Below are 17730 nucleotides of genomic sequence, written 5' to 3' on the forward strand. Positions count from 1 at the left end.
ATTGAATTAGACGCTTCATGTCCTACTTAGGTAAGTCAATGTACACAAACCTCTTTTACTGGATTGTATGCTTTTGTGGGTAGCCTCTTTATAATGACAAGGCTATTTTGGCATAAGAATAAAGAAATAAAGTACTTTGATAACATGCCATTAATTATGATGGAATGTAGCCTTCATTTCCTGATGTGTTTTAAACACTGAGTAAAAAGAGTCTAAGATGCCTATGTACTTCATTAGCTCACAAGGGAACTACTTATGCAATTTCTATTCACATTAATGAGTTACCGTGTAATCCCCCTCTCCCCCAAGCTTGAATATAAGAATAGATGGAAAAGTTATTAGGTCTAAAAGAAAGTTTAAAGTAAACTTTAAAAAGTGAAGTCCAAACACTCGCTAAATGATAGGGCCCCTGGTGAGGTGGAACGAACTTGGGAGGAGTAGTGAGACTCCTAAATTCTATGCAACAATACTGGCACATAAACATGTCTTGTTGTGGCCAAGAGCCAGACTTCAAAATTGTAAGACAGACAGGGAGATGTTGCCTAAGAAACTTTTTTCTTCGAGTAGGTTACAAAACACACTCAAAGGCTCCTTCCCTCCTCACAGTTCTATGCTCTGTATCTGTCCTCAAAGACCATGATTTTGACACTCATTCCTTGCAAAACTAGGTAATTAAAGCCACTAGATGACCTTTTAAATCTAAGTGCACTTGCATTTTCCTCCCCTTAGCTTTATTTAATTATACCTATTAGGACAAATAACAATGGAATTGAACTTTCAAAGCATTTTCTTTGCCTAAATATGCTCACTGAAGTAGTAAACCAGGATTTAAACTAAATCACTTTGTATCATAGTCTTCACAAGTCATCCTGGCAGCGCCAAGAGGATGTGTCCATGACTAAGTAGGGTATATTCAAAAGAGCTGCAGGATGCTTTTGAATGTAATTGCAGTTAAAAAGCAGAGCAAAATCTTTGTTCAATTAACACACATAACTCTATGTGAAAATAATGGCTAAGTTTCGGTTTTATCTCAAAATAATTTGGCAGATTACAGATGTGCCCGTATGCATGTATACAGAATGCTTATTTATAAAGTAAGAACTATATAATAACCAAAGCAATTACAAAAGTTGTGCCTGAATCATATTTAAAAAGTTAAGTTTAAATGTTATTAAATAACACATCATACCTTATAAAAAATGTCTGCACAGTTAATGGCCATTAACTACTCTGAAATGATGCATAACCAAGACAATGGCAATGAAAGTGGTACTTTACCCAAATAACACCTCCGGTGTTGGTGGTGCCTAATGCCTATATTGCTGTGAATGTACATTACCTGTCAGGACTGCACATTCCACTGTTATTATCTCAAAATTACAGCTTATTCAAAACTGATGGAAGTAACAACACTATCATCTTGTCAGGATTGAAAACATAATAGTTTTCACTTTCACAATTCTATTTCTCTGTTCAATTTAAGTGACCAACCAGTAATAACAGAATAAAAAGACTACACTGGATATGCAGGCAGGGAAAAGATGATACCAGAAAGGCTCGGAAATTTTAGATTTAAATGGTGCTAAACTATTCCCTTGGGTTTGCAGCAGTATTTCATTCTTAAACAAACATTAATTTTGATATGATTTTTGCTTATTCCACTTAATATAAAGTCAGCACTAAACAATAAAATGTGATCTCTCTCAACAATAAAATGTGAGATACAAAATTATTAAATTTTAGATCTAGATCATTAAAATTACTCAAAAAGGCAACAATATTAAATTTTTGTATGGCTAGAGCCTTTAAATTAAGGGCATGCGAAACCGGTTTGGCTCAGTGGTAGAGCGTCGGTCTGCGGAATGAAAGGTTCCAGGTTCGATTCCGGTCAGGGGCATGTACATTGGTTGCGGGCACATCCCCGGTAGGGGGTGTGCAAGAGGCAGCTGGTCAATGATTCTCTCTCATCGACGTTTCTGGCTCTCTATCTCTCTCCCTTCCTCTCTGTAAAAAATCAATAAAATATATTTAAAAAAAATTAAAAATAAAATAAAATTAATTAATTAATTAATTAAGGGCATGTATCCTTATACTCAACTTCATTTTGGACCACTGTATTCTCTTTATTGAGCAAAGAACAATATTACTTAACATTTTCTTTATCTTGCATACTCTTTGCACAAAGCATTTTTATAGACCCCAGTAGCAAAGAAGACATCTTAACATAAATACCTAGTTTATAATAGCCCCAAATTGATATAAAAAATGATTGCTATTGAATTCTTTTATATGTGAAGCCCGAATTTCCAGACATGCATTACAATTAGTTTACGATTAAAAATATAACCCAATTAATAATATGCCAGTTGTAACATAATATCTTCTCCATTGTATCTGTTATTTCCACTACAAGAACAAGCAAGCAGAACCCCGTGGCGCAGTCACTTACTTTCTTCTGAAGAGCACAGTGAAAGATGAAAATGAACACTCCCTGGAAAGCATTAAAGATGGTGAAGAGATATGCCATCACTATAGTCTCCTCATTAATAAAAAGCAACCCAAATGACCAGGTTAGGCCAAGAAGACACAGAAGAGCGAAAGCGCCAAGCACCCAAGACCTGAAAAAATAAAGTGAGTTTCATTCACAGGTTCCATGAGAGAACAACACACATCACACTGAAATATGAACATATCAGTAGTAGCAGTTGACTTTCTCTATGTTCACATTCAAATTCAACAGCATTTTGGCTTTAACCTTTCATTGATTAAAGAAGGAATAGTAGCATTTAGTACTGCAGCCTCCAGTGAAAACAGCAACAGCAGGTATGACCTTTTTCTTTTTTTACTCCAGAATAAACAAGGTATCAAAACTATATTAAAATTCAACGTGTAAAACATCCCCCCAGGACTTTACTGGTTTTTATGTGCATTTTGGTATAAGAAATTAGGAGTCCTTGATGAGGTGACTCCTATCTTTTTATTCCTGTGGTGTACCCACAACACTGAGAAATGTGACACATACAGAAAGGTTAAATGGCAGATAATCAGCTCCTAAACTTCAGATTCTGATAAACTAATCTTAGGTGAACCCTAAGGATTTTATAACTAAAGCATGAAGAAGCCTAGCTGAAATGGGACAAAAAACATGAGAACAACTTGAAAATAAAAAAAATTTTGGAGAAATTTCGTCATGAATAGCTTAAGGAGAAAAGAACTGTAGGAAATAGGACGGAATGAAAAGGATTTAAAGTCGGTGCATTCCATGTCTAACTAATGATCTTACTTGATAAATGGCTTATTATCTTCATAGCTAGAAAGCATTATAAGCAGAAAAGAGAAACAAAATTATTAGACAGAATTAAAATAGAAAGTAATATGAAAGCATTTATATATTTTATAAATTAGTCAAAATGCAGAGGCAAGCAATTAAAAAATAAAGGCATATTATAGTTTTAAAATACTACAGCAAATCAGACATACAAAAATAATTATAAGAATTAAGGGCAATTCATGATATTGACAGCTTTGTAAAAAATATAAATCATGCCATAAATTTGTTAATGTAGGGTTCTACCTTACCCAGGTAAGTCCGTATTATAGTAGCCATCACAAACACGGTAATTACTGGTGTAGATGAGAAGATAGAAAGAGGAAAAGGAAGAAAAGAGAGAGATGCTAAAGATTAGCTCTCTCTCTTACCATGCAACATGCAATGAAGCTGGCACTAACCTATCTAAAACTTCTAATATTTAAAAAACTACCCTTACTATAGATCTGCCATTTTTTACATTAAAAATATTTTTTTTTGCAATCCCATTATAACCAACTTGGATAATAGCTCATCAAATTTTAAATTAAGGCTCATATTTAAAAAATAACTGAAAATGCTCCCATAAGCTGACTTAGAAGTCAACTATCAAATTATTGTTAATTGGATAGCATTTTTCCACAGATAGGCTACTGCAGTTTTTATTCAACACTGAAATAAAACAAACATTTATTCAATTATCATAAAAACAACAGATAATCTCCATGTTAACAACAGTAATATAATGTATTCTCTTAGGAAAGCAAGATTAGAAGTAGAAAACTGCTCAGGATCCTTAAATAAAAAAAAGTCATTTAACAAAACAAACTGAATATAATCTTATCAGCCATGAAAGTAGGAACATCATTTTGAACTGCATTTTAAATTCAAATGAAATTGCTACCGTGATATGGAATTTCCACAAAGCTACTGAAACAATTTCTTGGCTCTACATCAAGACAGAAATTATTATCTAATTTTTGACCAATGTCTGTGACGTGGTCACACTGAGACTCACTCTTGTACAATAAAACCTCATTCATTCTGAATAATTTTTAGTTGAGAGAAGGTACTCATGGATTCCCTGTGGAGAATATCTTGCACTTAGTTTGTCAAGCACTAAGCTTAAAAAATACAAACTACTTACTTAATGTTCTCCAACCTGCTAGAATCAGGTTTCAAAGTGTTTGAGTGCTTCACCATTTTGCACAATGTGATCACCAGGAAGATAATATTTAGCTGTTATAACAAACAATAAAAAAAAAAAAAAAAGAATTAGGCCACTACAACCAAAGAATAAACAACGCATTTTTGCAAATTTATTTAATGAGTTAATGCAGTTAAATACCAAAGACATGAGTATATAGTAGACAATGATTCAACTTTAGTTTATATATGCAATGATCCAGTTAAGTCTAAATAATAAAACACTCGAGCTATGTTTGATAGATTTTTTAATAGATCATTTGACATGAAATTGCAACCTCATTAAATCAGTATCATGTGGTGATGATTAAATAAATTAGATACCTAAATTAGTTTCCTTAGCTAGAGGTACTCCAGGGCCTAAAAGCCATCCAATAGAAACATTAAAGTAAATTCCTTAGGAAAGGCATTTATAGCATGTAGCTTATAATGAAGCAATTGATGGATTTGAGAACCTAAGACTTAGTTGAAAATCTAGCTTTTGATTTTGGCTGATTAAAGGTGGGTAATAACATTTGTACAATCTACTTGTAAGGTAATTATGAGGGTCAAATGAAATAAAATATATGAGCAGCTATATAAAGTAAGATAAACATATATAGAGGTATATTTTGCTATTTATCTATTAAAAGCCATCGGTTCTTTTTTTTTTTTTTTTTTTTTTTTTTACCAGTCTTTATATTGTATGGAAATAGGTAATTTCTGAAAAAGGCTCTTTTGAGTCCCTCTAAAACGTTCAGCCAGGGCAAAAAATTGATGTGCAAACTGGGCAAGATGAAACCTGACATGAAAGGAAGGTTTGAGAGGTAAACACTAGTGAACTCAGAAGAAAGGAGTTGGGTTTTGATTGAGGAAAGGTAAAGGTTTGTAGTTTGCATTTGCTTCTAGTCACATGACAGAATGCTCAACAGAGAGAAGGCAGTTTCGTTTTTATGCTGTAAAAATAGAACTATAATAGGCTGGTCCTGGATTTATTATTATTTTTTAAAAATATTTTTTTATTGATTTCAGAGAGGAAGGGAGAAGGAGAGAAAGATAGAAACATCAATAATGAGAATTACTGATCCACTGCCTCCTGCACGCCTGGGGATTGAGCGCACAACCGGGACATGTGCCCTTGACAGGGATTGAACCTGGGACCCTCCAGTCCTCAGGCTGATGCTCTATCCACCAAGCCAAACCAGTCATGGTTGGTCCTGAATCTTTTGATATTTACTTCGGATCATTCTTTTAAAAAAGACAAACTAATTTTTTTTGTATGAGCTGTATATGACTTAAAGACAGTACAAGCCCCAATGGTATATTCAGGAAAAGGCTCACTGAATGTAGGATGAAAGCAATTTCTTGGTGGTAGGTAATAGATATAACTTTGTTAGAGTAACATGATTCTTTTTACTAAGTCACCGCACCAGTGACAAAATGATACTATATCTTAACCATTCATCACTATATTAGAAAAAAAGATACAGGGCAATAACAAGTCCTTCCTGATGAGTTTGGGCACACAGTAAATAAAGGCTCTATGCTCTTTGTCAGTCATTTGGCTCACTGTGCTGTATTTCTCTTAGATGTAGAATTTCTTCTTAATGGAAAAAAAAAATGAGGTTAAATAGGCACAATTTGCAAGTGTTGGCCAATAGTGTTCTATGTTAATTACTTAAGAACAAAAGAAGCTCCTGTTTAAACTAGTACTTAAAATTAATTTCTTAAAATAGTTGTATAGAGAAAAAGCAGAAACATTTGTAAAAACACTTCTCTAGTTTTACATTCTGAGTATTATTTCAGTTGGTCACAATACACTTACACTTTCAGGGATATGCTTACACTTTTAGGGATATGCACTGTTGTACATTTTATTCAACAAATATTTACTGACTATTACACAGATGTGCTTATTGTATTGTAGACACTTTCTGCCTTGGAAAAAATTAAAGCAGTCTTTCAGGAAGCACAGTAAATATTTGATTTGGTTTTAAAATAATTATGGCACAGTATATCTTTAATTTTTTTTAAGGCAAAAACAACAGTGTTCTTATTCTTTTTTATTTTATTTTATGCAACAGTAAACCTTAACTAGTAAATTTAAGGAATGGTTAAAAACAAGAACTCTAAATATCCTAAAAACAAACAAACCAAAACCCATAAAAACAGACAAAGTGATTACAACTCTTAGATAAGAAAGGCTGCTTTGTCGAGTCAAAATCAAAATCCTTTAAACCTCTTGACCCTTCTTGTTGAATGTCCTAATGGAACTACTTTTTTCTTTTATTCCAAACTTTTGGACTTAGGCTGTCACTCAACCTTCCTTTTTCTTGAACAATTTCCTGAAGCATAGGTAGATACTCAATTTGGTGCTTATTATTTTCTAAGCATATTAATTATTCTCTAAAGATAAAATAGTAGTAGTAGTATAGTAGTATAGTCCAGGGAGAAAAAAAAATGTTATTACCCATGACAATATATAAACTATAAGAAAATAAAGAACATGAATGTGAAAAAAATATGGATATATAAAAGTCTTATGCTATGAAAAGAAAATGAGTACAAAATGAGAAATCTTGGAGGTGAACCCATCCAAATGTATTTTTCAATGGAGAAAATCAGGTAAAAATCATTAATACATTTTTCAAAAACAGAAAATCTAAGTACATAAAAACAGAATTAAAGTGAAGTATGATACAAAGACATTTCCATCTTGTAAAGACTGAGGACTAAACAAGTAGAAGGTGCCACAGAAAACATATCTTATTTCATCCTAAAAAACAGACTGCTGGATGCATTTTCCCTTCCTTTCTCTGTCCCCTACTGAGTTTAACATTATATGTGTGTGTATGTTTTCTACCTACAAATATAATGCATTCACAATACATAAAGTTCTGAAAATTACAGGAGGGAAAAACCAACAACAATCTATAATTTTATCTCCAGAGGTAGTAGCAGGCAATATTCTTTTCCCCTTCTTTCTTCTACTCCTTTCTTGTTCTCTTAAAATATAACTGGACAGCCATTTTACAAATCTGCAATGGTAAGTATCTTGCCAAAGGTTATTTAGCTACTATAATGTCAGTGCTGAGATTCAGTATGCCAATTTATTCTCAGAGAAAATATTAGCCTTCAAACAAAACAAAGATATCCTAGTTTTATATTTTAAAAAGTGTTGCACTTCTATGAAGAGTAATCCAATTTATAAATCACCCAGATGACCAATGCCTTAAAGAGAAATAATGAATGAATGTATAAAATAACAGCCTCAAAGAAATCCTAAATAACATGAGGTGTGTGCTTGTCAAATGACTTCCACCGGATGAACTTGCCAAAATAACTAATTCTCCACTTCCTTTGTAAAACACTACCATCTCAGCCTCCGCAAATGGCTAAAATGCCCACACACTTCTACGCCACTAGCCAAACTGTAGGTTTAACAGTTGTGTTTTCTCATACCTGTTCGTGTTAAACTCATGTAACTAAATATCACACAAAGCCATAAAAGCTGAGTGCAAAAATGAGGGCTATTATTTCTAACACACTTAATGCCAAATGTTTCTAAAGGACATTTTTAAAATGAGTTTCTTTAAAACCAACTAGAAGTAACAGAAAATAATCATAAAACCAAGGGGGAGGATATTTGATTCAGATGCTTTCAGAAGTGTCTGTGAAGTCTCCCATTTATGCTAAGTGAAGTAAGCCAGTCAGAGAAAGACAAGTATCACATGATCTCACTTACATACGGAATCTAATGAGCAAAATAAACTGACAAACAAAATGAACCTAGAGACACTGAAGCATGCAATCAATCTGACATATTTCAGAGGAGGAGGGAAGGAGATTAACTAAAAAACTTGCATGCTTATGTGCAAAACCCCTGGTCACAGACAATGGTGTGGTGAAGGCATAGGAAGGGGGTGGGAGCGGGGTGGAGAGGGTAAATGGGGGAAGAAGAGTGACATCTGAAATATTTTCAACAATAAAGATACATAAAAAATAGAAGTAAAGAAATTGAAAATATAATCATAGCCAATGCACTAATATTTAGATCCCAATAAATTTATAACTATTGTAAGTTAGTCTTTAAAATATGACTTGAAGATAGACAAATGGTAAGGTAATGGTATCTTTAATAGGACAAGAAATGCCATCATTTCAAGTCAAAGTAATTATGAAAAAAGGCCTGCAAGGGATACTGTAAATCATAATAAAAGCTAAGATACTTCTCCCCAACTCCACATTTAAAAAAGTCACGAATACCGGCGAAACCGGTTTGGCTCAATGGATAGAGCATCAGCCTGGGGACTGAAAGGTCCTGGGTTCGATTCTGGTCAAGGGCATGTGCTGTGGTTGCGGGCACATCCCCAGTAGGGGGTGTGCAAGAGGCAGCTGGTCGATGATTCTCTCTCATCAATGTTTCTAACTCTCTATCCCTCTTCCTTCCTCTCTGTAAAAAATCAATAAAATATATTTTAAAAAAAAGTCACGAATACCTGTTCACTACTTTTATTAGACAAGTAAAAATATATATCATTTAGGTATTGAACATTTTAATATGTTACCACCAACATATATGACAGTGAAATATTTTCTGTAATTAAATAGAACATATACTGAAGTGTAAACAACATAGTGTGAATTTAGAGTTCTATTTTTCCAATGCTTTAAACATGTAAATGCTAATTTTATTTTCAGAGAATAAATATTGTTGCTATGATCTTTACAAGAGATAATATGTCTAATAAGGATCATGACTGTAGAGGAAAATATTTCAACAGATTTCCCACCATCTCATTTCTACTTCTTTCTTACTCTCTTAAAATACAACTGAAAATAAAAACAAGTGGGCAAAGAGAAACGTCTTTGATAAAACCTATCATTCAAAATAGCCACTTGAAGACTGAAAGGGTTAATTTCAAATAAAGAACTGGCTGCAATTCTGCCTCCTTTCTTCTTTGCCTTTTCCCCAGGACATACGTGGCTCTTTCTAGCCATATACCTCTGTGTTGCTGCTGCTTTTTACCAGTAACTTTTTTCCTTTAGGTTAGAGCAGTGGTCAGCAAACTGAGGCTCGTGAGCCACATGCAGCTCTGTTGATTAATGACTTCGCTGACCACTGACCTAGACTCTCGATTCCAATAATTACAGGCTGTTGTTTTTTGTGGTTAAGCCCCTATCCCAGTGGTCGCGAGCCGCAGTTTGCCGACCACTGGGTTAGAGTAAGTGATTTCTTTTTTCTCACTTTCATTTCTTCCAATTTACTTTCCTGTGTTTGGTACTCATTTAAGAAATAAAACACAACCTTCACACATGGAATCTCCCGTTTCTCCCTGGGAGGCAGGAAAAAAGACCGGGAGAGAAGCCTGTCCCGTCTCCCTTCAATGCAACACAGCCACATTTCACTCCTCACTCTTGTTCTTTGTTTTTTGTTGTTGTTGTTTTTCTTTCCGACACAACTACTACTGCGTTTATACCTAGTTATTGTGGAATAGTTTGAAAAGTGTTATGCAATAGTGAAAAGAGAAAAGACAGTTACAAAGATCTGTCTAAACCTGGTAGGCACATGCCATTATTCAATTCTTCCCATAGAAGCCCCCAATAAGCACAGGTTATACAGACTGTGTTAATGGTGTATGACAACTCACCAGCCTAACTGTCCATACTAATGACTAATTCTGGAGATGAGGCAACACAACTAGGAATTAATCAGATTTAACTCCACTCTGTGTGTGTGTGTGTGTGTGTGTGTGTGTGCATATATAAAAAGCTATATATACGTCTCAACAGAATTCTACGCAAAAGACTGACAGCAAATTCAGAAGAAAAGTATTTTCCCATACAGCTAAAAAATAGTAAATCAACAAATGGGGGAATTCTTCCTCTTGCTAATAATGCATAGTAGTCTTTTACCTACCCCAAAATATCATTTTTATAAATTATTGTTTTGATAATTTTCCAGTATAATTTGCTGATAAAAGTCATCACCACTTAATGACAGGCACAAATAATCATCACCCATATTGATGACATGAGATTTAAAAATACAGAAAGGCTCCACAGATTACAGGAACGCACAGTTTGCATTCCAGTCATCAACCTGCTCAATTGGATCACATCCGCCTGAGCTTAGCAGCTTAAAATTCATTCCACAGCTGGCAGTGCTGACATGGATATGATAAGACAGAAGCACAGAAACACCACTCTGAAGTAACCTAACTGAACCACACATGTTCTGACCCTTTTTGTCCTCCCTAGAGCTTTTGCTACCTGGCAAATGCAGCTCTAAAACTGCACTTGTATCTCCAGATCTTTGCTGTTAGCCAAGCAGAAACCCATTTCTCCCAGGGACTGGCAGCCAGAGAGGTGTTCTCTGAAGAAGACTTCTAAATGAGTGTGTGAGCTGAACTCTTACTGAACTGAATTAATTATTAAAGATGCAGATGGAGCTGTCCAAATGATAAGAATAGCTCCTGAGGTGTCATGATCCAAGCTTTCATTAAACCATTTCAGGCATACTAATGGTTTCCCACTGCTCATTACTTGCAAGCACTTTTCTCATAGACATAATAACTCCAGTGGCCTGTAGGCCAGACACTCAATAGAAACATAGAAGGAGGAAGTTTTATCTTCCATAACATGTTATTTTTCTTCGTAGAACATTATGAAAGATGTACTCTTGTTTAATATTACTAAGTTAAACAGTTTCAATTCAGAAAAATTGGAAATGAAAAACTTGTTATAAGAATACTCCTCAGGCAGTGGACACAGAGAGATTAATCAGAGGAACTTATATGCATTTTTGCATAGCCCAGGGACACAGACAATAGTGTGGTGAAGGCCTGGGAAGGGTGGGTATGGGCGTGGGGGTCAATGGGGAAACAAAGGGGACATCTGTAATACTTTCAACAATAAAGATAAATTAAAAAAAAAAGAGTACTTAAATGTAGAAGATACTATATAATTTATATTACTAAGATTTGTGTCTAATATGCCTTTTAAAGGTCCTGTATTACCAGAAGAATATATGCAGGTAAATCTAATAATATTCAACAAACCTGTATTCTACAATGGTATCAAATCTCAATTTAGGTTCCTCGCAAGATAATGTTTTACACTCCATTCCACTCTGTCTCCATGCTAGGACGATTAGAGGGCAAAACAATTGCAAGAGAAGAGTCACTCTCAGGATCTTTAACTGTGATTGCTACCTGCTGTTTTGTTTTGTTTTAAGTTGGCAACACTGTTCCCCAAAGCCCATCACATCTCAACTTAAATGATTTGGTAGAGGATAATAATGACACTGTAAATGGGCAATATAATAAAATGTCCTTTACCTTTTCTTACTGAAAACTGATATATGTGAACATTAACTCCTTCTGTCAAATGAAACCATTCTTATTGTTCTAAAGTCAGTATTTATCTTTAGAGATAGAAAATAAATAAAACTGCAGTACAAAAGAATTAAACACATAAAGACCAAATATCCCTAAAATGGTCTTTAAAATGTTCAAAATATCAATATATTTGGTCAAAGGCTAAGGTGGGAAAAAAGAAGCGTGAGTCTTGAAGGACTATATCCTTTCATGTTAGCTATTTGTCTTATAACTCAACCTAGGCTTAGGCTGTGTTAACCTAAGTCAACCAAGAACGAAAACTGGGACAAGCATCTGGATTGAATAATTCCAACGAGAAATCAGCTTTCCCTGCAACACTTTCCCTGGTCTGATTCATACAGGCATCCATCTCAAGTTTTCATTTGATTTTGTATAATTGTGTTAAAAATTCATTTTAGTGACAAACGTACATACACTTAAAGTAGTTTTAAATTTCCTTGAATTACTAAAATTTTTCTCAACTTTATGAAACACTAGTTAACCATAGTACTATCCTGAGAAGCTCACTTGTGTCACTTTTTAAAGAAAAAGAATGCTTAAACAGTAATAAAAAGATATAGGCAATATTTAAGCTTGTTTATGTTTCTTTTTCAATCTTATAATAATGGTCAACACCTATTTCTAACAAATTAAGACTATAACTGAGTGAAAAGTTTTAAATACTGAAATCCAAATATATTTGCTACATTCTTTTATTTTTCCTATATTTCAAATATTTGACTAACAATAATAGAAGTTTAAAAAATACCTTAATGCCACTATACTTATATCAAATACAAGTTATTTGATATTTTAAGTCTTATAAAAGTAACTATTTCTAATAAAGCTAAATTTGATTTTTTATTCACTCATTAATCTAAGCTTAAATATATATTTTTGACAATCATATACTTTACAAAGAGGTCCCCTCAATATTTCAAGTACCTGCTTGGCACCATACATAGTTATTACAATATTATTGACTATATTCCCTATACTATACTTTACAGCCCTGTGACTATTTTGTTACTACCAATTTGTAGCTCTTAATCCCTTCACCCTTTCACCCCCAAAGTGCCATCACTCTAGCAACCAACAGTCTGTTCTCTGAAACTCATACAAAATAATATTGAATGCAAACTGTAATTGAAAAATAAAATTAAAAAAAAAAAAACGACTCTAAAAAGAACTCAGGATATGGACATTTATTTAAAAGAACTAAATTACTGTGTGAAAATTAAGATAGTAAATATTAACCTAATTTTCTTTCACTTTCATAAAACATTAATTCATAAATGCCATATAGGCTTGGTACAACACTAATATAGATTTTGGAGACAGAATTTCCTGATTTCAAACTCTTAGCAAAAACACTCCACTACTTAAAAATAAAATATGCTATATGTATCAGTTATTCCTTTGTAATTATCAATCTAGTTTCAAACCATGCAACTTTAACATGTTTTATATGTGAGTAGATTTTCAAAGTTTATGACATGACATTTTTTATCAAACTAAATTAAAAATAAGAAAAAGTACATTTTACAGGAGAGACTACTAATTAATAAGTGTATAAACTCTCAATAATAGTATAATATTTAAAATATACTGTATAATTTTATCCCATAAGCTAGATGGGTTTATAATCATTGAAGGCATAGATAAATAACAATCAAACAAAGTATCCCCTTTACAATAGTACTGCTAAAGCAGCAAGCCAAAAAAAGAAGGGAAAGTAGGGTCTGCTTACCAGAATAATGAAAGTAACAGGTCCAATGAAACTCCATATGAAATAGTTATCAACATGAAGCCAGCAACTATTATGGAAAAAGAAATGTAATAAGTAGCTTCAATGGATACTCAACATGACAAGAAAAATATACATTTTAAAATATGATAAAACTGCATTTACATTTGCCTTTGAAAATTCATTTATCATGGGCAAGAACAATTTTATTAATACTAGGCCAAGTTTCACTTGAAAAAATAGCAATATATTTACTTCAAACTACTGGTTTTCATTTCAGGTTTTTAATTTGATCAAGACGTAGTTATGTTTGTATAAGGGAATAATAAACCCCACCATGCCCCAATCGCTAATTTTTAAGATTACTGACTTTACTAAGAAAAACTTGAAACTCAATATTCCAAATTGTCTCATCATTTTAAAACTATCTTCAATTATTGCCTTTCAGATCTATATGTGAGCTAAACTGCTTAATCCTAGGAAACATAATAGACAAATATTGTGTATGTTTGTTGCAAAACTGCATAGCATAAATAAAATACCTCACCTGGGAATGGAAAATATTGGGGGTGGGGGGAATTCAAAGCATAGACTCATTTAGTATTAAGAGTAAATTATGCATAAACTTATTGAGACAGATTTTACTTAGTGGTTCATTTTTCACATAACACTGAATCCCCACTGAATTTCTTTTATTTGTCTTTCATCATCTGTACAGTCAAAAAAAAAAAAAAAAGCTTTCTTTCGTCCAAAGAATCTTTATATAACTAATTTTATCAAAGGAAAAAATAAACAGAATTAGAAGGCAAATTCATGCCTCTAGCAAATAAAGTCCTTAGAAACATGGCTATGTCCTACTTTCTGTCACTTTCCATAAATATCTATATTTTTATAAATGAAAGACAGTGCCTTATTATAATCCTTTCAAACTGCCTGATAAAATATTATCAAAGTAAAACATATGGGGAGGAATGTGCTACTGTCACAATTCAGAACGCGAGTTAGCTGGAGGGCTGGCTGCACAAAGAGAACTAATGAAGCATTAGCTTAAAACTGAGTCGTTAGGCCTGTCAGATGCTTTAAGTTCAGAAGGATTTCTCTTAATATCTTTCTAAGGCCAAAAAGTTATTTACTTTTTCAATTTGTTTCAGGTCAATCTTTTGTATTAAAAAAGAAAGTCCATAATTTAGAATCTGCCTCACCAGAGTACAAATCCTCTGAACCTAGAAAATTACAAAAGACTTGATTGTAATTTGCACACGGCATGCCCATTCTCTTCCAATAAAGCTTTCAGAGGCTATTTTAGTCTGTCAGGGAACCTCACTGACAGCTAACAGGCTTTAAAAAATTATTCACTTGAAAAACACTCAGGTCGCTTGCAATTACTTACGCTTTTTCTGTTCCATAGCTCTTATAGTCAATAGCAGCTGAAACGCCAACCACGGTGGCAGGAAACAAGTAACCAGCAACATAGTAATATTTCTTCCTTGAATATTCACTTTCAAACACTTCGACTAACATTAGATAGAGCTGCACACCTTCTAAGCACATCCAGGCAAAAGCAGCCAAAAAGAAAAAGTGTAGAAGTCCTGCGAATATTGAGCATGCAATCTGTAAAGGAAAAGAAAAAACCAAAACCAAAAAAAAAGAAGAACACATGAATGTCAACAGTCCACTTCAGAATTGTAAAACAGTGACTGATGGTGTTCACTACTATCTTTAAAAATATCGATATGTCATTATTTATATACTGCTTCTTTAATTTTTTTTTCCCCAAAATTGGAAATGAGTTACAAACACTGCCAAATTTGGAAAGTGTAATTAGTGCTTATAGTATAATGGCAGGTGTGCTAGAAATTGCATCACTCTAAAGCATTATGATTTGTAGTGAAATTTTTAAAAGATTAAAGAAATAAAAAAGCATCTTAATTTCTCTTCTAGAATTATTCATGATTAACTCTTATTTTTAAAAATATATATTTTATTGATTTTTTTACAGAGAGGAAGGGAGAGAGAGTTAGAAACATCGATGAGAAACATCGACCAGCTGCCTCTTGCACACCCCTTACCGGGGATGTGCCGGTAACCAACGTACATGTCCTTGACGGGAATCGAACCTGGACCTTTCAGTCCGCAGTCCAATGCTCTACCGCTGAGCCAAACCGGTTTCGGCCATGATTAACTCTTAATACTCTACTTACAAATGATCTGTTTCATTATAGAACAGTTGTTTCCATATATACTATTTCTATTTTTTTTCTATTCCAGAATTTAAAAAATTTGCTTTAATGACAAATACTCCAGCTCTAATTACCTAACATTACTTTCTTGTCATAGGTAAAGGATTTTTAAATTCAGTCTGGTATAGATGAATATAGGGCGAAAATTAACTAATTGTTAACTTCTGTTCATAACGCAGGAAAGTCATAATGAATGAAGTGCTCAGAATATGAATGAATGATCACTGATCAGAATAACTATGTGAGAAAATTAAAATGGTAAAAACAGAATCTTTCCATTTCAGTATCCCAGCATTCTTCTAACCAAATTATGTGTCTTAGTAACAACCCAGAAAAATGTCAACTGTACCTTAATATGAGGAATGAACTCATAATTTTTCTTAATGATTGGGCTGCTTTTTAATTTACTACAAATTATCCTTCAATTGTGCCATGTCAATTAGACTGCTAACAAGGTCAAATATTAATATCAGCATACAAGGATGAGGGGATTCACACTTGTCATAATTTTCAGAGATTCAAGGTCAATAAACTGAAGGGGTGCTTACCATGTAGTCTGTCTTATCAATGCCTATTAGAAAAATAAATTCAGCAATGAAAAGGTTGATACAAAGGTTCTTGTGAATTGTATTACGGTCACTCTGGAGACCACGGAAAAAGCAGAAGGTGAAAATGCAGATAGCCAGGCAAACAAGGGAAATGACAATTCCCACCCAGGTGATGACTGTCAGGAGTAATTCGTGAACTCCATCTTTGTACTGAAAATAAAAACATAAATAAATGTTAATATATTCCTCATTGCATCAACTCAAGGTGAGATAGTTTTCACATGTGATAGCTCATCTTTAATATTAAACCCCCTGGACAGTCATGTGTGCTCAAACAGGGCCCAATACTAAAAAAGAAATATTGATCTTACAATACAGTCAATATTTATATCCAAAGATGACCTATGGGAGTGGAAGAATTTACTAGAAATCCAATTATTTCAAAATGATTGAGATTACCTAAATAAACATAGAAAATATAAAAAATAATAAAGGATATTTAGTTATAATAAAAAAATATAGTTGGTATTTAAATAACTTTCCTAGCTTACATATGAGTCAAATTTTACGTTGTAACTTTCGGTTTGGGTTTTTATATTATACTAGAGGCCCAATGCCGGAAATTCGTGCAAGAGTAGGCCCTTCCTTCCCACGTCTGCCAGCACTGGCTTCCCCCTGGCATTCAAGACCCAGGCTTCCTTCCAGCCCCAGGAGGCACCTGGGGCCAGGGCTTCGCCCAGAGGGTCATCCAGAAGGACATCTGGTCTAATTACCATATTATGCTTTTATTATTATAGATTTTATATTAAGACACAGTACACAACAGTTCTGAGAGCTTTCATGCTGTTTCTTTTTTTTTTTTTTTTTTAATATATTTTATTGATTTTACACAAAGAGGAATTGAGAGGGACAGAGAGTTAGAAACCTCGATGAGAAACATCGACCAGCTGCCTCTTGCACACCCCCCACTGGGGATGTACCGGCAACCACGGTACATGCCCTTGACCGGAATTGAACCTGGGACCTTTCAGTCCGCAGGCCGACGCTCTATCCACTGAGCCAACCCGGTCCCAGCTTCATGCTATGTTTCTTAAGTATTTTTATCTTCTGGCTTTTTTTCTTAGTCACATAAAGAAATATTAAGGAACATTCCAGATACCATTCTGACCTTTCAAAATCTGTAGTTTTGCAGTGAGCAAAATAATTGGGAAACTTAAAAGTTGTGAAATAAGATTCGAACATTCAAGAGGAGGAGGGTATGAAACCTTAGAGCCCTCTCTCTTTAGTATGACCCCCTTCAATCCTTGACCACCTCTGCCAAACA

The 17730-nt window shown here is 33.8% G+C and overlaps 1 protein-coding gene across 40 annotated transcripts in view; it reads right to left on the bottom strand.

Annotated features, from left to right (window-relative positions):
• The window catches only part of ADGRL2 (adhesion G protein-coupled receptor L2), a 269658-nt gene that overhangs the window by 10648 nt on the left and 241280 nt on the right, over window positions 1-17730 (bottom strand). For 20 of the 40 annotated variants that reach the window (XM_036447598.2, XM_045584407.1, XM_045584405.1 and 17 more), the window contains 6 exons: window positions 16407-16616; window positions 15009-15229; window positions 13622-13688; window positions 4455-4546; window positions 3580-3624; window positions 2450-2618 (listed from right to left, as the gene is read on the bottom strand). In XM_036447598.2, the coding sequence (XP_036303491.1) occupies window positions 2450-2618; window positions 3580-3624; window positions 4455-4546; window positions 13622-13688; window positions 15009-15229; window positions 16407-16616 (804 nt within the window). The remainder of the gene's footprint in view (window positions 1-2449; window positions 2619-3579; window positions 3625-4454; window positions 4547-13621; window positions 13689-15008; window positions 15230-16406; window positions 16617-17730) is intronic. The other 20 variants (XM_045584430.1, XM_036447603.2, XM_036447616.2 and 17 more) reach the window with 1 other exon arrangement.

The sequence above is a fragment of the Pipistrellus kuhlii genome, unplaced genomic scaffold (assembly GCF_014108245.1).
Source record: "Pipistrellus kuhlii isolate mPipKuh1 unplaced genomic scaffold, mPipKuh1.p scaffold_m20_p_2, whole genome shotgun sequence".
In the NCBI taxonomy this organism is placed as follows: Eukaryota; Metazoa; Chordata; class Mammalia; order Chiroptera; family Vespertilionidae; genus Pipistrellus; species Pipistrellus kuhlii.